General features: G+C 41.9%; 1 protein-coding gene across 4 annotated transcripts in view; it reads left to right on the top strand.

The window, feature by feature from the left end:
- Window positions 1–24,698, top strand: part of WDR25 (WD repeat domain 25) — a 144,272-nt gene that overhangs the window by 109,621 nt on the left and 9,953 nt on the right. For all 4 annotated transcript variants that reach the window (XM_041758170.1, XM_041758169.1, XM_041758172.1 and 1 more), the window contains exon 6: window positions 24,396–24,566. In XM_041758170.1, the coding sequence (XP_041614104.1) occupies window positions 24,396–24,566 (171 nt within the window). The remainder of the gene's footprint in view (window positions 1–24,395; window positions 24,567–24,698) is intronic.

Below are 24,698 nucleotides of genomic sequence, written 5' to 3'. Positions count from 1 at the left end.
ATTCTCTAGAGCCCAGCTCAAGGCTAGTGTACTACGCAGTGGCCTTTGTTGGTTCCTGTGCCTCATCAGAGATGGATACCACCCTCCCGCCCTGCCCAGCACCTTGGAGAGTTGTTAGGACGGGGCAGGACTGTGTTTGGGGGTTAGGCACCTCTTGTCCAGAGTAGGCCTGAGCCTCTGTGTACTGCCCTTCCTTGCTTCTTGAGTGTTGGGGATGCCAGGGAAAGGTACTCATAGGCCATGCCTAGTACAGGGGCCCAGACTTTGCAGGGCTGGGCTGCCCTTGCGGGTGGCTGTATTGTTAGAACCCGATTTAATTCGTGGTTCCATTGTAAAGTGAGGAAAACCAATTTTTCACTTGAGAGGATCAGCAACGTGGATACATATGTAATTGTCTCTGCCTTTCTTCCTTTCCCTAGTGTTCTGTATCCATAATTTAAAATTTCACAGTCTCCAATGTGACGGCTTCTCTGTGGGTATGTTCAGATTCGTTTCAGATTCAGCAGGCACTAATTGAGCAGCTACTCTGTGCCTCTGGCTGGGCAGACTATGATGTGCAGTAGGGAGGGGCCAGGTTCCAGTGTGGGCTGCAGATTGGGAGTCATGCTGGCCCTGCCTCCACCCAGCCGAGGGATCCTGGGCAGGCCACTTGATTTCTCGGAGTCTGGACGTCCTCATTAGTACAGTGGGACCGGTAATCCTAAACCGCTGGTTGTGAGGATTCAGTGAAGTCACATGTAAAGCACTTAGTAAGATGCATGGCACACAGTAGGTGTTCATTTAGTGCCACTTGTCATCCTGGTATTCTCAGATAATGATCACCCCAGGGTTGTGCTCCTCCACGAAATCATGGAAATCAGCACTTGTGAGCTGTCTTCACTGTTGCTGAAAGCTGAGTGGAGATGGTGCCTTTGGCCTAGTTGGGCAGCATGCCTGCCCGCAATGTCAAATGTCTGCACTTTTGGCTGAGGATGTTCTACCCAGTGTGAGAACATGGGTCCTCCAGGCTGATCAGAGACTCCAATATACACTCCCTTATGTCTTTGATTAATTTTTTAAAAGAGAAATGAATTAATTATTGCCTGGGAAGTATGAATGCTGAGAATATGGGAGAAGAACTGAAATTGGGACCTTAGGAGATGCTGCAGTGGGAACCCTGGCCCTAGGGACCCCAGCAGCTATCTGAGGGTCTGTGATGCCCAGAAACCTGGTCAGAAACCCCCAAAGACAGAGGAGGGTGGCCGCTCAGGACCTGTCCAGGGGTGGTTGGTGGGGCTCCTGGAGAGTGAGAACATGGGTGGCTGCTTTTCTCTAGGGATCCCTTTCATGTCCCTCTCCCCCAAGGCCTGAGGCCCATGGCCCGTCCTCCTTGCAACCTGCTCAGCACTTTGGGCTGCATTGAGGGGTCACACCTAGGGAGACTGCCCTTGGGTATGTATTCTGCTTCTGCTTGGACCCAGAGAAGGTGCCTCAGGCAGGACCCTCAGGCAGTTCCTGGAGTTTCAGGGAGAGGTCCCCCTTGCTGTGCTGGCCTTCGTCCTTGCCCTCCCACGCAGCTCTGGACAGATGGTGCCATCCTCCTCTCTGAGTTGTCTGAGGGACAGTTTCACAGACTTTTCCTCCACTCCACTCCCCTCCCCCCATCCCTTTGGGGAGAAGACCCAAGTGGCCCTTGTGAGTCCCCCATATTTGGTGCTCTCATTATCTGGGCCACAGTTTTCCCATTTGTCTGGAAAGGACTACACTTTGTGATGTGGTTTGTATGAAGGACACCCATTTCCTACCCCAGCACTTTAGTGTAGCTGGAAAAGGCTTAGCTGAGGTCTCATGCTGTGTCAGCTCCCTCTCCTGGGGTTAGGGGGGCTAGAGGCCCCAACATAACTCACTGCTCCTTACTCGCTCACTCCCGCCAGTGTCCTTGAGCTGCTTGGTTTAGATTGATTTATCAGGGGATTCTTGAAATGCTTACTGAATACCTGCAGGGTGGCAAGTGGCCACAGGATGGAGGAGAATGAGGCTCATCCCTGCCCGGATCCTTGAGGTCACAGTGAAGGGGATGATACAGATAACTATTGAGGATTTAAGATGTAATGTGGTGAGAACTGCTGTGGAGGGGTAATGAAAGGCCCACAGAAGGAACTGATGAGTCTGCTTGACACTTTTGGGAGGCTTGGTTGGCAGAGGGTTTTAAAGGATGCATAGGAGTTTTCTAGACAGCAAAGTCAATGTAGGGCATTTTAGACATAAAGAATACACAAAGGCATAAAGATACAGAGGCATGAAAGGGCCCGACTTGTGAGGGAATGGTTAGGAGTCTGTGTGCACACAGTGTGTGTGTCTGGAGTGCACACAGTGTGTGTGTATGTGAGAGAGGGTGTATGTGTATGTGTGTGTTTATAGGGGGCGGTTAGGAAAGAAGGTTAGCCTGACTATTAGTGTATGGCCTTCACCCTGGCTGTTTTTAAGTTGTAGCACAGACCTGCAAACCCCAAGGGAGGCTCTGGAGACAGCCATGCAGACCCAAAGAAGGCTTGGAGCCGAGGCTTGTCTTCTGGGAGCTTGAGCCCAGCTCATCAGTTACACCTAAATGTACAAGGGAAAGGTGTCCACCCTCAGCGTATGGTTATTAAAGCACGCCATCTTTAAACCTCATTAAGGCGTGTTAAATGCTAATGAATTTAGAGAGGGGCATCTTGGGGCCTCTGTTTCCTTGGAAACGTTTGAGAGCAGGTGCTTTATAATGAGCTGTACCTATTTTAAAAGTGAGCCATGAGGCCTGCTTTGATAGGCTGGTCTCAGATGCTGATGGGTAAGTGTGAACAAAGCCAGTGGAGGCCAGTGGAGACGCTTTGTGCTCTCTGAAATATCATTCTCTGGTGGTTTCTATAGAAACCACTGGCACCTAGGTAGGAGAATTGCCAAGCTCCAGAGTCTCATTACACAACACGTTGCCTCCAGCCTGGGCAACTCAGCCCCAGCCTCTGAAGACCACTGGGGTCCTGTTGGCAGGATGGGACAACATTCTGGACAAAACAGGACAGATGTGTATTGCTGCTGCTGTAATTCTACTTTAATAGTGTCTGCTCCATACCTACTGTTTGATTTCAGCAGGTCCCTACTCTGCTTACTTCAGGCATGGCTGACACTAAGAAAAGCTAGCACTAACAGATTCACTCCTCCCCACAGAATACTGTAAAGGGACCTTGAATTACTGGAAAATTTAAATATATATCAAAGTGGAGAGACTTTTGATGAATCTCCATGCAACCAGAACTCTGTCTCCACAATTATAAATTTACAGCCAAGCTTTTCTCTATAATCATACCCATTTTCCCAGCAGTCCCTCCCTCCAGCCCCCACTGCTGGATTATTTTGAAGCATATTCCAGAAACATGCTATTATTTCATTTGTACATACTTTTGTTTCCTTAAAAGGTAAGAACTCTAAAAAAGTATTACTATAGCATTGTCACCTCAATAGTTTAGCAGTAATTCCTTAATATAGTCAGATATCCAATCCATGTTCAGATGTTCCTGATTGCCTCATAATTTTAAACATTTTCAAACAGTTGCTTTGTTTAAGTCAGTATCCAGACATTTGGTTGATAAATCTCTCAGGTCTTGTTTAATATTTGTTTCTTTTTCTGTTTTCCTTGTAACTTATTCATTGGGGAATAAGTTGGTTGGGTGTTCCTTTTCCTTATTGCATCCCCTTTAGTGTCATTTATCACATTCCTCAGTTCCCTGTATGTCTTATAAACTAGTGGTTACAGCTGCAGCAGTGCTTCCTACACTGTGGTGTGCATGCAAATCACTCAGGGTGCTTGCTGCTCTGCTTCTAATTCTGACTCACTGGGTCTGGAGTAGGGCCAGAGAAGATATTTTTCTTTTCTCTTTCCTTTTCCTTTTTTTCCTTTTCCTTTTCCTTTTCCTTTTTTCCTTTTCCTTTTTTCCTTTTCCTTTTTTCCTTTTCCTTTTTTCCTTTTCCTTTTCCTTTCTTTTCTTTTCTTTTCTTTTCTTCTTTTTTCTTTTCCTTTCTTTTCTTTTCTTTCTTTTCTCTTTTCTTTTTTCTTTTCTTTTTCCTTCCTTCCTTCCTTCCTTCCTTCCTTCCTTCCTTGAGAATGCACACACACATGAGTGGGGCGGGGAGTGTGTAGAGGGAGAGAGAAAAAAAGGAATCCTCATGCAGACTCCCTGGTGAGCACAGAGCCCACATGGGGCTAGATCCCAGACCCTGATGAGATCTGAGGAAGAATCAAGGGTTAGACACTTTACGGACTGAGCCACCCAGGCGCCCCTGTTTTGCTTTTTCTAAGTATCATTGTGAACTCGTAGATTTATAACATATTTGATATATTTCAATCAGTTGTGGCTATTATTCCAATACTCACATTGCCCTACATTTGTTGAGTGAACCTCTTTAAAGTAGGCTCCTGTCTTTTTTTTTTTTTTAAATTTTTTCCCCCACTCTTGCCCCCTGGGTCTTGTGTCTTTTTTTTTTTTTTTCAAGTCAACTTTACTGAAGTATCACGTTCATACAGTTTACTGCCATGTATTAGAGTGCACAATTCAGTTAGTTTTGACAGATGGATACATCCATGGACCCACCAACAGTCAAGATATAGAATATTTCTATCACCCAAAAGTTCTCTCCTGTCCTTTGGCAGTAAATCCCTCCCTGTACTTCATCCCCGAGGCAACCACTGATGCACTTTCTGTCACTACAGAGCACTTTGCATTTTCTAAATGTTTATATAAATGGAATCATACAATATATACTCTTTTATATCTGGCTTCTTTCAGCTCACGTGTGTTTGGTGTCCATCCATATTGTATGTATCAGGATTCCTTTTGATTGCCAAGTAGTATTCCCTTTATGGATATATCAACTTGTTTGTCCATTAACTGTTCGTGGATAATTTGAGTAGTTTCCAGTTTTGGTTTATTATAAAGGAAGCTGCTGTGAATATCCATGAGCAAGTCTTTGTGTGTATATATAAATATGTTCATTTCTCTTGGTAAATAACTGAGAGTGTAATTGCTAAGTGGTATGTTCTGTATATGTATAAATTTATAATAATCTGGCAAACTGTTTATTATTAGCAGTGTGGGAGAGTTTCGCTCGCACTCGTTAGCACTTAGCATTGTCAGTCTTTTCTATTGTGGCCACTAGAGTGTGTGTGCAGTGGTGTCTGGTTGTGGTTTTAATTTTACATTCCCGATTCATGTGTTTGAATATTAAATACTCTTTGAAGGAACTGTTTAAATCTTTGACCCATGTAAGATGATGTTGGTGATGATGATGATTATGATGAAAGAAAAGGAGAAGGAGAAGCAAAAGAAAACATAGTAGTAGTTCTAGGAGTTCTTTGTATATTCTGCAATTGTTTTCTCTCCTTCCATGGTTTCCTATGTTCTAAGAGATTTTTGCCTACCCTGTTGCAAAAGTTTTCTCCTGCGTTTTCTTCTAAAAGTTTCACACTGCCAGGGCATCTGACTGACTTACTATATCTCAGGGTCTGAGTTTGAGCCCCATGTTGAGAGTAGAGATTACTTAAAAAATAAATAAGTAAAATTGTTCATACTTTTCCTTGTACTTTTAGGTCTGTGATCCTTTTTGAGTTAATTGTTGTGAATGGTATGAGGTAAGGTTTCTTCCTGTATTTTTGTTGTGTGGAATACTTTGTTGTTTTAGCACCATTTGTTGAAAAGACATTCCAATTATATTGTTTTTGGACCTTTGGTTAATAATCAGCTGGTGATTATTATTATGGGTGTCTTTCCGGGTACTCAGTTCTGTCCATTGATTTGTATGTCTGTCCTTTTGCCAAGACAATATTCTCTTGGTTACCAGGTCTTTATAGCAGTGTTTGAATTTGGGTAGTACATGCCCTCCAACTTTTTGTTTTTCAAAATTGTTATGGTTGCAATACTGTTCTAGGTTCTTTATATTCCCATTTCAATTTTGCAATCACTTTGTCAATTGATACAAAAAAAAAAAAAAAGCCTGTTGGTATTACTTTGATTAGGATTGTGTCTAATTTATAGACCAGTTGTGGAAGAATTTACATCTTAACACTGATCCATGAGTGTATCATCTCTTTCTGTTTAGGTCTTCTTTCATTTCCCTAAGTAGTGTTTTATAGTTTCCAGTTTTTGGATATTGGATGTATTGTATTAAATTTATTCCTCAGTATTTCATGGTTTTGGATACTATTGTGAATGGAGTTTTAGTTTAAATTTAATTTTCCAATTGTTTATTGCTAATATAAAGAAATACTATAAACTTTCTTAATTTATGTCCTGTGATTTTATTAAATTTATGTCTTAGTCCTATTAGCATTTTCATAGATTGTATTAGCATTTTCATAGATTGCTTAGGAATTTTCACATACACAATCACATTGTCTGTGAATAATACATCTTTACAGCTTCCTTTCCAGTGTGTATTCATTTATTTCTTTTTCTTGCTGTATTGCAATCACGAGCACCTCCAGTATAATGTTGAATAAAAGTGGTGAGAGTGAACGTCCTTGTCTTATTTCTGACCTTAAGGGGAAAACATTCAGCCTTTCACTGTTAAGAGTGATGTGAGATAGGGGTTTTGGATAAATATCCTAAGTCAGTTTAAGGGAGTTACCTTCTGTTCTTAGTTTCCTTAATGTTTATGTCATATATTTTTGTTGAACTTTGTCAAATGATTTTACCATATCTGTATTTTTTCCTGTATTCAGTTAATGTGGTGAATTACATTGATTTTTAAAAGAAATGTTACAAGAACCATGCATTTCTGAGATAAACCCTTCTTGGTCATAATGGGTTATTTTTTTAATATATGGTTAATTCTGGTTGCTAATAATTTGTTAAGGATTTTTTATTTTTTTCATGAGGATTATTGGCTTTATACTTTTTTCTTGTGTTGTCTTCATCTTATTTTGATGTGAGATTAATATTGGCCTCAAAAAACTGAGTGGAGAAATCTCTCCTCATGTACTTCCTGAATATTCGTGTAGGAAACATTCTTCTCTCCCTCTCTCCCCCTGCTCTCTCCCTCATGCTTGCTCTCTCTTTTATTTATTTATTTATCTGAGAGAGAGCGCGTGCAAGTGAGGTGGGGAGGAGCAGAAGCACACTCCCTGCTAAGCAGGAAGCCTGACGCAGGGCTCAATCCCAGGACCTTGAGATCATGACCCAAGCCCAAAGCAGACACTTAACTGAGCTACCCAGGTGCCTCTATTTCATTACTTTTAATTATTATTTTAATTAATTAATTAATTGTCATTTTTCATTTATTTGTTGTTAGTATTATTTATTTATTTTTCCCATTATCCTTCAGTCTTTTTTATTTATTTATGATAGGCACACAGTGAGAGAGAGAGAGAGAGAGGCAGAGACACAGGCAGAGGGAGAAGCAGGCTCCATGCACCGGGAGCCTGACGTGGGATTCGATCCCGGGTCTCCAGGATCGCGCCCTGGGCCAAAGGCAGGCGCTAAACCGCTGCGCCACCCAGGGATCCCTCCTTCAGTCTTAAGAACTTACTTTAACACTTCTTGTAGGGCAGCCCGGGTGGCTCAGCGGTTTAGTGCCGCCTTTAGCCCAGGGTGTGATCCTGGGATCCCAGGATCGAGTCCCACATCGGGCTCCCTGCATGGAGCCTGCTTCTCCCTCTGCCTCTCTCTCTCTTTCTCTGTGTCTCTAATAAATAAATAAATAAAATCTTAAAAAAATAAAAACACTTCTTGTAGTATAGACTTCCTGGTAGTGAATTATCTCAGTTTTTGTTTATTTAAAAAAAAAAATCTTTATTTTGCCTTCATTTTTCCCATGTCAGCCCTTGTGGGTGTATATATGACCTACATTAAATTGGATGTATATAACCTATATTAAACTGCATATTTGAAGTATACAGCTTAATAAGGTTTTTTTCTTTTTTTTTTTTTTGCTTAATAAGTTTTGATGTACATATACGTCCATGGAACCATCACCACAGTCAAATTAAGTAATATACCCATCATCCTCAAACGTTTTTGTGGTCCTTTGTAATTTCTTCTCCTGCTCCTCCATGGCTTATTGTCTTTAGGCAACCACTAATCTATTTTGTCGTTATAAATTAGTTTCCATTTTCTAGAATTTTTGATGTAAATATAGTTATATGGTATGTACTCCTTTTTATGTGGCTTTTCCCCCCCCATTCAACATAATTGTTTGAAGATTTTTTGTTTGAAGATTTTTCCATGTTATTTTGTGTACAAATAATAGTTTATTCTGTTATATTGATAAGTACGATTCCACAGTAAGGATATACTACAGTTTATTTACTATTGATGGACGTTGAGTTGTTTCCAGCTTTTGGTCATTACAAATAAAGTTACTATGAACATTCATGTTCAAGTTTTCTAGTGGACACGTGTTTTCATTTCTTTGGGTGTTACAAACTACATTGTGCCTCTCCCCTATTGGTATGTTGTAGCCTTAACCCCTAATGTGACTGTAGAGGGCCTTTAAAGAGGTAATTCAGGCTAAATGAGGTCATAAAGGTGAGGCCCTAATCTAATACGACCAGTGTCTTTAAAAGAAGAGGAAGTCGGGATCCCTGGGTGGCGCAGCGGTTTGGCGCCTGTCTTTGGCCCAGGGCGCGATCCTGGAGACCCGGGATCGAATCCCACATCAGGCTCCCGGTGCATGGAGCCTGCTTCTCCCTCCGCTTGTGTCTCTGCCTCTCTCTCTCTCTGTGACTATCATAAATAAATAAAAATTAAAAAAAAAAAAAAAAAAAGAAGAGGAAGTGACCCCAGAGCTTTCTCTGCACAGAGAAAAGGCCACATTGGGACATAACAAGAAGTTGGAGTCTTCAAGCTAGGGAGAGAGACCTTAGTAGAGATCAGGCTTGCTGGCACCTTGATCTTAGACTCCCAGCCTCCAGGGTTGTGAGATACTAAATGTCTGTTGTTTAAGCCCTCCAGCCTGGGTTACTTTTTTATAGCAGCTTGAGCTAAGACATTGGATAAATACCGAGAATTTAGAATATCTAGGTCATATGCTTGTGTGTGTCTAACTTTTAAAGAAATTTTCAGTTTTTCAAATGGTTGCACTATTTTATACTCCCACAGTGTGTGAGGGTCCCATTGCTCTGCATCATAGCCAACACTTGCTATGATCGGCCTTTTAAATTTTAGCCATTCTGAAATGAGTGTAGTGGCATCTCACTGTGGTTTTAATTTGCATTTCCCGAATGACTAATGATGTTGTGCATCTTTCATGAGCTTCTTTGCCATCTGTATGTATATTTTTTTGATGAATGTCTGTTCAAATTTCTTGTCCATTTAAAAAAATCAGACTGTTTTTGTGTTACTGAGTTTTGAGATATATATATATATGATGTTTATCACATGTATGATTTGCAAATACTTCCTCCCAGTGTGTGGGTTGTATTTTCATTCTCATAACATATTTTTGGAAGAGCAGATTTTAAAATTCTGATAAAGTTTAATTTCCCAATGTTTTTCTTTTCTGATCATGCTGTTAGTGTTATATCTAAGCAAACTTTGCCTAACCTAAGTCCACAAAGATTTACTTCTATGTTTATTTTCAGAAACTGTGTAGTTTTGGGCTTTATATTAATCTGTGGTCCATCTAATATTTTTGTACCTGGTGTAAGGTAATGGATGGAAATTCATGGTTTTTCATGTGGATAGTCAGTATTCCTGCAACATTTGTTGAAAATAATGCCCACGCCTTTGTAACTATGGAAGATTACTTGACTGAATATGTGTAGGTCTATTTTTGTAATATCGCTTCTCTCCCATTGCTTTCTTTGTCTGTCTTTACACAAAGACCCCATTGTTTTCTTGTAATCTTTCTTATATTTTCATCTACTGGGTCTTGAAATCAGGTACTTTCAGTCTTCCAGTTTTTTTCTTTTTCAAAATTGTTTTGACTATTCTAGGTTCTTTGCATTTATATTTCAGTTTTATAATTACTTTGTCAATTTTCTACCCAAAAAGGCCTGCTTGAACTTTGAACAATATTGTATGTAATCTACCAATCAATTTTGGAGGAGAATTGAATTCTTAACAGTTTTGAAGCTTCTAATCCATGTGCATAATATACTTCCCCATTTATTTAAATCTGGTTTATGGTACCTGGGTGGCTCAGTAGGTTAAACGTCTGACTCTTGATTTTGGCTCAGGTTGATCTCAGGGTCCTGGGATTGAGCCCTGCATCAGGCTCCGTGCTTGACAGGGTGTCTACTTCTTTGCCTCTCTCTCCCTGTGTCCCTACCCACTCCACCCCCACCCCCGATAACTTTGATGAAAGGAAAAGATTCCTTGAAAGACACAAACTACCAAAGTCACTCAAAGAGAAACAGAACACTGGAATAACCCTATATTTCCCATGCGCATGCTCTCTCTCTAAAATAAATAAATAGGGATCCCTGGGTGGCGCAGCGGTTTGGCGCCTGCCTTTGGCCCGGGGCGCGATCCTGGAGACCCGGGATCGAATCCCACGTCGGGCTCCCGGTGCATGGAGCCTGCTTCTCCCTCTGCCTATGTCTCTGCTTCTCTCTCTCTCACTGTGTGCCTATCATAAATAAATAAAATTAAAAAAAAAAAATAGAAAAAAAAAATAAAATAAATAAATAAATCTTTAAAAAAATAAATCTTGTTTAATTTCTCTCACCAGTGTCTTATAGTTTTTTTTGTCTTATAGTTTTCACCATATATCTCTTTCACATTGTTGTGAGGTTTATCCCTACGTATTTATATTTTTACCCTATTGTAAGTAGTATTTTACGATTTCAATTTCTGATTGTCTTTTGTCGGTATATAGAAATACACCGTATTTGTATATTCATCTTGAATTCCATAACTCTAAGTCATTTATTAGTTCTACTTGCTTTTTTGTAGGTACTGTTGTATTTTCTGCAAAGATGATCATGTCCTCTGTGAATAAAAGCAGCTTTAAATTATTATTATTTTTTTTAAATTATTTTTTTTCCAATCTTGGATGCCGTTTCTTCCTCCCTCCCACCGTGCCTTCTTTCCCTTTCTTCCGGTTTATTGCATTGGCTTAAATCTCTAGACTCATGTGGAAATGAAGGGCAAGAGTGTTCATCCTTGCCTTGTTCTGAGTATTAGAGGGGAAGTATTCATTCTTTTTCACAGGTACATATGTTAGCTGTGTGTTATTGTAGATACCTCTATGAATTTGAGGACATTCCCTTTTATTCCTAGTTTGTTGAGAGTTGTTATCATGAATGAATGTTGGATTTTGTCAGTTGTTTTTCCAACATCTTTTGAAGGATAACATGTTTTTCCTGTTTACTCACTTAATATGGTGGATTTTGTCAGATTTTTCAGAAATTAAAACAACCTTGCATTCTTGGAATAAACTCCACTAAATAATAAATCATGATTTATTATCCCCTTTATATGATTTGGGATTCTGTTGGCTAAAATGTGTTAAGAATTTTCGTATCTGTATTCAAAGGGATATTGGTCTATACTTCTCTGGTAACATCCTCGTCTCGTTTTGGCATCAGGGCAATGCTGGCCTCATAGAATGAATTGGGGACTATTCCTTTCTCCCCAGTTTTCTGGAAGACTTTTAAGAGTTGCTGTTATTTTTTCTGTAATATTTGCTAGATAGAATTGACTAGTGAAGTCATCTTAGTTCGAAATTTTCCTTTGGAAGATTTGAAACCTCAAATAAAATGTATTTAAGAAATATAGGGTTATTCCAGTGTTTTGTTTCTCTTTGAGTGACCTTTGGTAGTTTGTATCCTTCAAGGAATCTTTTTCTTTCATCAAAGTTATCATCTAGAGGCTTGTTAATTTTGTTGACCTTTTCAAAGTACTGGATTTTTATTTAATTGATTTTTCTTTATTTCTTTCCTTTTAAAAACTTAATGATTTATTTTCTTAATTATTTCCTTCTGCATAAACCTTGGGCTTAACTTTATATTCTTTTTCTAGTTTCTTTTTTTTAATAATTTTTTAAAAGATTTTATTTATTTATTCAAGATAGACACATAGAGAGAGAGGCAGAGTCACAGGCAGAGCGAGAAGCAGGCTCCATGCAGGAAGCCCGAGCTGGGACTCCATCCCAGGTCTCCAAGATCACACCCTGGGCTGATCTTTAGGTGGCGCTAAACCGTTGAGCCACTGGGGCTGCCCTTTTTCTAGTTTCTTAAAGTGGAAGTTGACTTTTAATTTTTGCTAACATAGATTTTCAGCACCACAGGAGTTCCCCCTTGTCCGTAGGGAATACATTCCAAGACTCCTAGTGGATGCATAGTACTGAACCCTATATATACTATATATTATGTTTTTTCCAATACATACATTGCCTATGATAAAGTTTAATTTATAAATTAGAGATAGTAATAGATTAGCAACAATAACTAATAAAATAGAACAATTATGGCATTTTAATGTAGCAATATAATAAGAGTTATGTGAATGCGGTCTCTCTCTCAAAATATCTTAGTGTATTTACCCTTCTTTTTCTTGTGATGATAGGAGATGATAAAATGCTCATGTGATGAGGTGAGGTGAGGTAACATGGGCACTGTGACATAGCATTAGGCTACCACTGACCTGACAATATGTCAGAAGGGGGATCATCTGCATCTGGACCATGGTTGACCTCGGTTGACTGAAACTCTGGAAAGCAAAACTGTGGGAAAGGGAGAACTCTTGTGTTAATTTCCCTCCGGATTTTGCAGCTACAGTACACAATTGTTGATATACTGTGCTTTCATTTTTATTCAGTTAGAAATACTTTCTAATTACCTTTTTAATTCTTGGTCCATGGATTATTACAGGAGTGTGCTATTTAGATTCAAAACACTTTGGAATTTTCCAGATATCTTTTATTGATTTTTAATTTAACTCCATTGTGGTACAGAACATACACATTGCATGTTTGAATCTTTTTAAGTTTATCAAGACTTTTTTGACGTCCTAAAATATGGCCTACCGTGGTAAATGTTCTCTTTGTAATTGAAAACAATGTTCTTATTCTCCTGTTTATTGAGAGTAGTGTTCTATACGTCTCAATTAGATCGAGTTGGCAGATCATGTTATTCAATGTTTTGTATTATTTCTGATATTTCTGTCCATTTGTTGACTTAGTTAAGAGCAGCTGGTTGAAATTTGTGACTAGAAGAGTGAATTTGTCTTATTTCTTTTTTTAAGTTCTATTAGTTTTCCTTCATTGGTTCTTAGGCTCTGTTATTAGGTACATAACGGTACATAACCATTTAGGATTGCTATGTTTTCCTGATGAATTGATTCTTTTTTTTTTTTTAAGATTTTGTTTATTTATGAGAGACACACAGAGAGAGGCAGAGACACAGACACAGGCAGAGAGAGAAGCAGGCTCCATGCAGGTAGCCTGATGCAGGACTTGATCCCAGGACTCCAGGATCACACTCTGAGCCAAAGGCAGATGCTCAACCACTGAGCCATCCAAGCTCAGCATCCCTGAATTGATTCTTTAATCATTATGAAAGGACTTTCTATATCCCTGGTAATATTCTTTATCCTGAAATCTCTGTCTGTCATTAACCTTAGGTGTTTCTGGTTTACTTGGATTACTGCTAGTATGAGGCATCTTTTTCCATGTTTTTACTTTTAAGCTATTTCTGTCTTTATATTTAAAATGTGTTTCAGGGCAGCTGGCTGGCTCAGTTGGAAGAGCATGCCACTCTTGATCTTGAGTTCAAGCCCCATGTTCCGTGGAGAGACTACTTAAAAATAAGTAAATAAGACATCTGGGTGCCTCAGTCAGTTAAGCGTCTGACCATTGATTTCTGCTCAGGTCATGATCTCAGGATTGTGAGAATGAGCCCTATGTTGGGCTCTGCGCTCAGCAGGGAGTCTGCTTGTAGATTCTCTCTCCCTCCCCTCACCCCCTTGCTTGCTCATGCTCTCTAAAGTAAATAAATAAATAAATAAATAAATAAATAAATAAATAAATCTTTAAAAATAAACTTTAAAAAATAAATAAAATGTGTTTCTTGTAGGCAGCACTGTTGGATCTGGATCTTTAGTTTAATTCTGTGTATCAATCTTTTCCATTGAGCTGGTATGTTCATCCTGTTTTCGTTTAATGCAATCATTGGTGTGTTTGGGTTTCAACTCACCCATTTTGCCATTGTTTTCATTTGTTGCACCTCTTCTCTCCTTTTTTTTTTCCCCCATTTCGTCTTGGATTAATATAGTATTTTTTATGATTTCAACTTATCTATCTTGTTGTTTATTTTTCTTGTTTTTTTTAAAGATTTTATTCATTTATTCATAGAGACACAGAGAGAGAATGAGAGGCAGAGACACAGGCAGAAGGAGAAGCAGGCTCCATGCAGAGAGCCCGATGTGGGACTCGATCCAGGGTCTCTAGGATCACGCCCTGGGCTGCAGGTGGTGCCAAACCGCTGGGTCACCTGGGCTGCCCTTCTTGTTGGTTTTTTAATCTGTGGATTTGTGCTGTGGTTTACTTTTAGTGGTTGCTTTAGAGTTCATAGTCTATGTCTTTATCTTATCAGCCCATCCTCAAGTCCTTTTGTATCTCTTTATGTATAGTGTGAGCATTTCATGATTTACAGATCTTCAGTTTCCCACACAACAGTCTTTGTGCTATTGTTGGCATACATTTTATTTCTACATATATTACAGTCTCCAAATACAGTTATTATTTTTGCCGGAAATGGCAAATTATTTTTTAAATACTTTAATAATAGAAAAGCTTGTTCAATTTCCCTATTTAGTAAATAGTAAATATGCTATTTACTTCTCAATCTTTTTTATATATTCTGGTCAGTATAGTTTTCTTTTTGCCTTAAGGACTTACAGTTTTTGTTTTCAGTGGTCATCCATATTTTAAAGAACTTAATTGGAGAAAAATGGTCTTTTGTATTTACCCAATTGTCTACATTTCTGGTGCTTTCCCTTCATTCCTGACGTTCTGTTCTGACTTTTCCTCTGCTATTATGACTCTTTAGCCTGAAAACTGCATTTAGCATTGATTGTACAGAGCAGATCTGCTGTTGATAGATTTACTTCGCTTTTCTTCACCTGTGAAAGTCTTTATCTCCCCTTCATTCCCAAAGAATTATGTTTTTGTTGGTAACATTCTGGGCTAACACTCCTTCCTGCACCACTTTCACTGTGTCCATGGTCTTCTGGTCTCCATAGCTTCTGATGAAACATCCCCAGTCCTTCAGATGTATGTGATGCTTCATTTTTCTTCCCTAGGTGCTTCCAAGATTTTTCCTTTGAGCTTTTCAGCAGTTTGACTGTGATGTGTCAGGGCTTGATTTTCCTTGATTTTATCTTCTTTGTGACTTGCTGAGCTTCTTGAGTCTGTAAGTTTGTGCCCTTTTCCAAATTTGGTACCTTTAGTCAATAGATAGATATATATATATATTTTTGGCACTGCTGTCTTTCCCTTCTCCTTTAGGAACTCCAGTGACAAAAATACTTAGTTTTTGATATCATCCCACAAGTCCCTAATGGTCTTTAAATCTTTTCTTAAGATTGTATTATTTCTATTGATCCGTCTTCAAGTTCACAGAGTCTTTTTTTTTATCACTTCTGTTTTGTTTTTGAGCTTATTGTATGATTTTTTTTTCCAGTTCTAAATTTCCGTGTTAAAAAATATGTAGTTTCTATTCTCTGTGGAGACCCATCTATCCATTCAAGAGTGTTTATCTTTATATCATTGAGGATTATTATGATAGCTGTTTAAATGTATCTGATAATTCCAACATCTGGCTCACTTCAGGGCTTACATCTATTATTTCTCTTTTGTGGTGGTTACTTTTTTAAAAAATTTTTTTATTTATTCATGATAGACATATATAGAGAGAAAGGCAGAGACACAGGCAGAGGGAGAAGCAGGCTCCATGCCGGGAGCCCGACGCGGGACTCGATCCTGGGACTCCAGGATCACGCTCTGGGCCAAAGGCAGGCACTAAACCGCTGAGCCACCCAGGAATCCCCTGTGGTGGTTACTATTTCCATTTTCCTGGTTCTTTATATGTCAAGTAATTTCAAAATATATCCTGCACATTTTGAATATTATATGGTAAGATCCTGGGTCCTGTTAAAGTCCTATGGAGAAAAAGTGATTTGTTTATCTTACCAGGCAACCAACCATGTTAAATTCAGATCGCAAGTTCTTTCTTTCTTTCACTGGGCAGTGGTTCCTTTTCATTGTAGTATTCAAACCCTTTGTGATGCTGGGCCATGAAGGAGTTAGTTTCAGACTTGGGCAGTGGTCATATATATATTCTCTTCTCCGGGTTTCAGCTATGCTTCTGTGACTGTGTTCCATGATTGTATTGCTTAGGACTTGTCCTGGGGTGCATGTCAGTTCACACACAGAACTAGATGATTCTCAGCTCTCTCCTCTTTGGAACTTCTCCCACGTTGCCTGGCCACCCAGGGCCTCCTTTCCTGGTTCTTCTGCCCAGAGAGAGAGTGTTGTCTCAGATTGTTAGCCTTCTGCCTCATCATGGTATCTATAACTGGGATCTCTTTTAAGGCAAAATAACCAGAGAAAATAGAGGAAAAACAGAATGTGGCTTTTCCCCTTCCACTGTTACAATGCAGGCCCTTTCCCCCAGCTGTTCTATTCAGATGTTTTCCCTCTACGTTTTAGGTACTCGTGGCACACACCCAGAGCATTGCAGTCCTGCTGCTGGGGCTGGTGTTGTTAGGTCAGGGCAGGAGAGAAAGAGGTCATGTTTTAAAATTTCCCCAGTACTCTCTGGCTTATAAAGGGTCCATTTTCTTTTTCCTTTGACCAGAATGACAGAATTGTTGCAGAATTTTTGCTGTACATGCTCACTATGTAGTTGGTTAATTCAGTAAGTCTATTGGTCAAAGTCAGGAGTTAAAAGACAGCAAACAAGCAGCCCCCTCTCCCCAACTCCGCAAACGTAGGACCTTACCTTACTTCCCTCCACAACCCACTTGCTATTATTTACTCTTTAAAGCCTTCAGGTAGTTGCTTCTTGAATTTTGTTCAGACCTTTTAGTTGTAGAGAATAAGAGGCCATAGTGGGCTTACTCCATTTTTGGGTTAAAACTAGAGATCATCTTTAAATCCAGTCTTTTTTTTTTTTTCCTCTTTGGCATATTTTGAATAATTTCAATTGCTGTGTTTTCTAGTTCACTATTTTTTTTTTTTTTTGCAGTGTCTCATCTGCTGTTAATCCCGTCTAATGTATTTTTCATCTCAAACGTGTATTTCATCCCTGGAAGTTCAGTGGAGGACTCCTACATCCTCCATGTGTCTACCTACCAGGGTCACTCTTTCTTCTTCTTTTTTTTTGTAAGAGGAAGAGAGAGAGCACATGGGAGTGAGCCGGGGGAGGGGCGGGGGAAGAAGGAGAGAGAGAATCTTAAGCAGGCTCCATGCCCAATGCAGAGCCCAGTGGTGGGGCTTATCTCACAACCCTGAGATCATGACCTTAGCTGAAATCCAGTCGGATGCTTAACCCATTGAGTCACTCAGGTGCCCCACTTTTCTTTACCTTCTTAAACGTAATGCTACACAGTTAAAATCACTGTTGTGGTGCTGAGGTCTGTCATTTGCCACTTCTGGGTTTAGCTGGGTTTAGCTGGGTTTAGAGACCGTAATCTGAGTGATGTGGTTGCTCCTTGTTTCTAGCCCTTCAGTGGACAGAGCTAGGAAAGGTTTTTGTTAAGAAAAAATATACAGGGGATCCCTGGGTGGCTCAGCGGTTCAGCACCTGCCTTCGGCCCAGGGCATGATCCTAGAGTCCTGGGATCAAGTCCCACATTGGGCTCCCTGCATGGAGCCTGCTTCTCCCTCTGCCTGTGTCTCTGCTCCCTCCCTCTTCTGTATCTCTCATGAATAAATAAATAAAATCTTTAAAATATATATATACATGTATATATATATATATATACACATCAGGGGTACCTGGCTGGCTCAGTCAGTGGAGCGTGTGACTCTTGATCCCATGGTTGATCAGAGTTCTAAGTTTGAGCCTCACTTTGAGTATGGAGATTACTTTAAATTAACATCTTAAAAAAGAGAAAAAAATATTAATTTTTTTCCCAGTTCAAAATTAGGACTACAGAATTTTTCTTTAACTTCTTTGGTTTTATGTATTCTCTCTTTTTTATACTGTAAATTTTTATTTCTATCTGCCTTTGTGCAGTTTGGGGGAAGGTATATATCAATACACTAGCTGTGTATGCAGTGTATTGACTGAAGACAGTTTAAGATTTCTTGTGGTTCTTTTGGTCCACAGAGTATGTCCTGTTAGGATCTACCATGAAATTAGTGATTTTTCTGTTCAGAATGTATATCCAGCTAAGAATGTGCCATTAAATTAGTGTGCCTTAATGTCTCTTAAAAAAAAAATCCTATTTGGGGATCCCTGGGTGGCTCAGCGGTTTAGCGCCTGCCTTTGACCCAGGGCGCGATCCTGGAGTCCCAGGATCAAGTCCTGCGTCCAGCTCCTAGCATGGAGCCTGCTTCTCCCTCTGCCTGTGTCTCTGCCTCTCTCTCTCTCTCTCTCTCTCTCTCTGTGTGTCTATCATGAATAAATAAATAAAATCTTAAAAAAAAATAAATCCTATTTGGTTAAGCTACCAGTCAATACATGGTTAGTTTGATTTGCTTTATTTTGCTTTTCACATCTTAGAGCCTGCTTTATGTTAATTTGGTTGTATCATTTTTTAAAATATATACATGGCTCTAGAGAAGGGAGTGGAAAACTATATAGCTCATTGGCCTCATGTGGTCTGCCACCGGCTTGGTACAGTCCTTGAGCTAAGAATGGTTTCTAGGGGCGCCTGGGTGGCTCAGTTGGTTAAGTGTCTGACTCTTAATTTTAGCTCAGGTCATAAGCTCAGGGTTGTGGGATTGAGCCCTAAGTCAAGCTCTGCACTCAGAGTGGAGTCTGCTTGAGATTCCCTTTCCTCTGCCTCTCCCCGCTGTTGCACACACACTTTCTCTCTCTCTCTCTCTCAAATTAAATAAATAAATAAAATATTTTAAAAAAATAGAGATGGTTTCTGCATTCTCAAATGGCCGTAACCTACACATGCATGCATGCACCTGCACACACATACATGCACATGGAAGAGTATGCAGCAGTGACTCTCTGTGTCCCCCAAACTCTAAACTATTTATTGTCTGGCCCCTTAACAGACATCCTCCAAGTTCTACCTCTAATCTGGTCTAATCCTATCTCCTCCATTCTCTTTATCTACTTACTTACTTCATTAGTTTCTGGTGTATCTTTCTGATGTTTTTCATGGAAGCAAACTACACACACACATTCCTGTCACCTCTTCCATTTACCTTGTTCACTGTTTCTCTGCCAGCTGGCTTTTCTCACTGGACAGTGTGTCTTGGAGGCTGCCCTGTACATAGCAGGGCGGGTGGGCAAGCTTCACTCTTTGCAGCTGCATCCCATTCCGGAGTATAGGTGTGCTAAGGTTTATTCAGCTGGTTCTTTTGGGATGTACATTTGGGTTATTTCCAGTTTTTTATTTTTACAAGTATTGCTGCTTTCAGTGGTGGTGAACTTACCTTTTTGGGGTTTTGCCAGTGTACCTTTGGGATCGTTTCTACAGGTTGCTTTGCTGGGTCATGCAGATTGCTGAGAAACAAGGCATATGTTATTTTGCTCGATGGTGCCCCAGTTCTCTCCACAGGGATTGTATCGTTTTGTGTTTCTGTCAGCAGTGTGTACGGTTAGCTAATGCCCCACAGCCACCTAATGGAGTGTGTTGTCAAACTGGGATTTTGCTAATTTGATAGGTAAGAAATGGTATCTCTGTGTAATTTAAATTTGCATTTCTCCTGTTATGAGCAAGATCAAAGGACCAATTACATTTCCTTTTATATGAACTCTCTATTCACTTTTCTTGCTTTTTTTTTTTTTTTTTTTGTAGAGGTGCTGAGTCTTTCTCATCTGTTTTGAGAAACAGTTTTAGGGATAGTAACCTTTGTCTCTGTTAAAAGTTGAAAATATTTCTCCCATTTGTCCTCTTATTTGGTTTTTGAGCTGTGCAATAGTTTTTTAAAAATTACTATTATTTTCATGAAGCCAGGTTAATCCATTTTTCTTCTCTTTGCTTCTGGCCTCAGTTATGGCTAGGAAAGACTCCCCCAGCCCCAGGTTGTAGAAAAACTTAATTAAGTTCTCTTTTCTATTTTTTTTTAAGTAAATTTCTGATCCTTTTTGAATTTATAAACAGAGCACTTTTGGTGTACGCTGTGCTCTGTGATTGGCTACTTTTGTGAATTTAAACTATAAAAATGGACCCTTTGCTCTTTTCTCCAGCTTGCTTTTATACATAGATTCCTGACATCTTAGCATTTGAAGATAACACAAATGTTTATTCCCAGGGAAAAGGAATTGAATTCTGGGGAGAAGGAACTTGCCCAAGGACCCATAGCTCAGAGCTGGGGACACTAGCCCTGGGCTGGCCCTGGAAGAGAAGGTTTATGAGGATTTGCTTCATGTCAGCCACTGAGCCAGGCACATTGCCTTCATTTGCCTCCAGCCATAGGCCCCATCAGTGTCCCCACCTTATGGATGTGGAGCTGAAGCAGAGAGGTGTGGTTTGCCCAGGACCATGAAGTTAGCAATATGCCATCAGGTTGGACACCAAGGTGTCTGCATGAGAGCTTGGGCCTCCCACTGGGGAGGGAGGCCTCTACCAACCTCCCCGGGGCCAGTGATGATGGAACATTGAGCACAGGCGCTCTGCTTCTGCCTGCCACCCCACCATGGCCTCATAGAGTTCCTTGAGAGTCCGGTTTCCTTTGTCTCCATGTCCAGGGCCACAGGAAGACCCTTTGAATGAACATTCTCTCCCAGGGTGTCTAATGGAACCAGTGGTGGCAGCTCCCCAAGTGCTGACTCAGCCCCAAGTGGCAGGATATTGCTGGGAGCTAACAACCTCAAAGTCCTTACTTTTCAAGCTGTCCTTTGGTTCACTAATCCATTTGTATAGACACTCATTCACTTATCCAGCCATCAGTTCAGTACACCTTAGTAATGCCTACACTGTGCAGACCCAGTGCTGCCCAAGGATGACCCAGAAATGTGACACATACCAGTCCCCTGGAACTTATGGTCCTGTAGGGTAGGCAGGTAGTTGACTAAGGGAGCACGGGGTCCCACAGGAGCCAGAGCAGTGTCTCCCCTTGCCTTTCCTCAGGTTTGGGTCCACAGGAATGGTGGGGTGGTGTCAGGGAGCTAGTGCACCCCAGTCCTTCTTTCTGAGGTCCAGCAGAAAGCACTGCCTCCAGTGCTTAGAGGCAGAGGTTTGCTTCTTGTCAGTCCAGGCCTTCTATGGTGATGGGCAAAAAGCCAAGCCCGAAGAGAGAAGGGACTCCCCCAGGCACATGGTGAGTCAGCAGCTGGGCCAGGACTTGAGTCCAGCCTGTACCCCGACTCCAGGCAGTTTGAAAGTGGCAGGGATGTGAGGAAGGGCATCCTATGCTTTGGATGACTCAGCCCAGAGTTTCCTAGGTTTTTTCAGTGGGCCAAGCAGTTGTTAGATGTCAGGGATGTCGAGTGATTTTCATACCTGAATACATCGTGGTATGGATCACGTCATCGGCTTTCCCCAAAGCCAGAAGCCTTCAGCAAAGTATCTGCTTACCTTACAGAGGCCCCCTGCTGCCAGAAGAGTCCGAGTAAGGCTCCCTTCTGGATCCAGCTAGTTAGGCCCGCTTAGCACCATCCCACGCCCCTGGGATGGGACACACCAGCTGTCGGTGTAATTAAGGTTGCCATAAAACCCACCAGCTAGACACACAAATGGCTCCTCTGCTCTTTCCCGGGGCAGGAGCAGTTGTGAAGGCGAGTAAATCACGTTCGGCAGCGATCACTTCAAAGGTCAGCCTTCCACTTACAGCAGTGTTATTGGCAGGGATCGCCCGTAACACGGCTTGTTTCCCGGCCATTCAATTTTATGGCGCCCTAATGAATTGGGCTGTTTCCATCCATTCTCAGGAAACATACAGAACAACGGTTTTCGTTCTCCTGGAAAGTTTGTCCTGGGAGGCAGGTGTGTTGGTGGGCATGCAGGTAGTTCTGTCATGGACAGGCCGAGGGCCCCTGGCACCTTGCTCTTGTCTGGGCCTTCACACCACCCTCTGGGAAAAGCTACCTCTGCACTATCATCATGGGATAATTTATGTGGAATCCCTGCCCAGTGGCTGTCTCTTACCCAGCACTTGGCAAGCGCCGAGGAGGGCCCTCTTCTATCCTCAACCCTTTCTTGGGTCAGTGTATTGCCTGAGCCCCTGTGGGGATCAAGATGCTGTGGCTGGAGACAGGGCTGCAGTGTGAAGGCCAGAACCTGCCCACAGGAGCTCATGGTCCTGCCCGGAAGCTGGGACCTGCTGGCCTGTGTGGGTGCCCACCAGTGGCCTTCTCTACAAGCTGCTGTAGCTCTGGGGGGTGCTCTGTGCCTCCCCCACCACCAGGCCACATCCAGGGACATGAGTGGGGCCAGATATACTCTTCTCTTGGTGTTAGCTATCCCGGCCATGTCTAGATTCCCTGTGCCTCACCTGAATGGTGGTGATGGAGATGACTTTGGTAAAGGGGAAAGAAAGGCTTTGAGGCCCAATGTGGCCTAGGCAAATGGAGGCCTGGGGTGGCTGAAGTGAGGGGTGACTGGAATGGCACTGGGATGGGAGGAGCCAGTAAAGAGATTGTTCAGAACCATAATTATGGGACCCTGCTTCTTCCCCTCGCCTCTCCTCCCCTCCCCACCAAAATGAATTCCAAACACAGCCCTGGAATGGCACTGTTGTGAGTTTGGAATGTTGTGCAAACTCAGGAAAAGCGGATGTTGGAGACTGTGAAGGCATGCAACACCCTCCCCCAAACCCCACCCCAGAGTGGGTCGGTGGAGCATCTGGCCAACAGCACCCCAGCTGGGTCCCTTTGGCTGGGGACATGGAGACTTCCTCCTCCTCCACACTCTGTGAGGCTCAGGGCTGGGAAGCAGCCACAGGCTGGCTTTCTGCCCTATGTTCAGAGGCTTGTAGGGCTGTCCTCTCTTCTCTGCCTCTGGACCGCTCTTCAGGCTTCAAAGGGGCTCACCCTGAAATTGCTTTGGCTGGGGACTGCTTCTGAAGAGGCTCAGAGAAGAGCAGTCATTTGTCCCTATCCTCTCCTGGGAAATTGTCCTGATATTTATGGAAGTGGGAAGTGGCCAGTAGGAGACTGGGTTTGGGTCCCAGGGAAGCAGCAGGGATGGGGAGAAGCCCACCACCCCGGCAGTGAGACTTTGAGCAAATCCCTACATCTCTGAGCCTCAGTGTTCCTCATCTGGAGAATGGGTCTCAAAACTGCCTAAATTGACTTTATAGAGTGCTGCATGTAATGTGAATTTGAATTATATACATTTGAAAGAGGATGATAGAAAATATATTTGCAAAATTTAAAGGTTGTGAACTCCAGGTTTTTTTTTTTTTTTAATGGTCAAGACTTCCTATTTCTTTGCCTGCAGGCGAGGGACCAGAGAACTGTGTTTATGCTGTGGCCACATGGTGGCGCCCTGGGAGCTGGTAAACAGGCCGGCTAGGACCTGCAGGAAGGCCTGAGGCCGCCTTGTATTGGCCTCTTGCTGAATATTGCAATCTAAAGCGAGCTGTCTGTGAGTTTGTTAAGTGGAGATACTTCTTAGTCCCGATTCTGGGAACCGCCCCCAACCCAAACCAGGTGCTTTAGAATGGAAAGTGAATGTGATAAAATGCTCTGGAGAAAACAGAACTCCTTGATACTTAATCACGTTGGTTTACAAGACAGGAAGCTATGAAATATTGGCCATGATGCTAAGAAGTAAAGTGTCTTTAAAGCTAATCTGTGTACTGTGGTTCTGGTTTTATGGTCTCCAAGGGCTCTGGCTTTCTGCAGTACAGTTACTGTTCCAGAGAGAATAGGCTGGGGTTTTGTGAGCTGTGAATTATGTGACATCTTTAGAAGTAAGAACCTCTCACAAAATATGGCCTGGTATCAATGGGTATCATTGGTGCTCTTTAGGTGCCCTTGGGCAATGGGCCCTTCCCAAAGCTCACTTTCATCAGGCACCAACTGCTCCCTAGGGGATTGGTGTGATTGGAGAGATCATCACGCCTCCCTGGGTTGCTCATGGGTGGTGGCCATGTGTCGATAGACGCGAGGTGGGCATGCGACAGGGAGGACTGTCTGTGGGGAGGGGCCCTCAGGCAAGGCTGTAACACTGTATGTATCTCCCAGCAGCTCAGCATTGCCCTCACTAGACCCACCTGCTGTCTGGGCTCTTGGTGACACTCCCCATGGGCTCCTGCCCTGTGCTCCTAGGGCCCACCAGCATGGTAGGTTTCCACTCTTGCAGGTGGTGAGAAGCTACAAGGCGACCATCCAGCAGACCTTGGACATCCTCTTCCTCCAGGAAGGCTCTGAGTTTCTGAGCAGTACAGATGCTTCGAGCCGGGACTCTGCTGACCGCACCATTATTGCCTGGGATTTCCGGAGCTCTGCCAAAATCTCCAACCAGATTTTCCACGTGAGAAACCCTATTTGGCAATGCTTTTCAGTTTGTTTCAGCTGCAGGATTTAGCCATAGCCCTAAGCCGCCGGCATCCCAGGTCACTTCCTGGCAGGGATGGTTCAGCAGGCAGGATCTTCAGAGACCATT

This window comes from Vulpes lagopus, chromosome 6 (assembly GCF_018345385.1).
Source record: "Vulpes lagopus strain Blue_001 chromosome 6, ASM1834538v1, whole genome shotgun sequence".
Lineage (NCBI taxonomy): Eukaryota > Metazoa > Chordata > Mammalia > Carnivora > Canidae > Vulpes > Vulpes lagopus.
The sequence above is the reverse complement of the archived record's forward strand: the minus strand, read 5'-3'. Positions and strand labels throughout refer to the sequence as shown.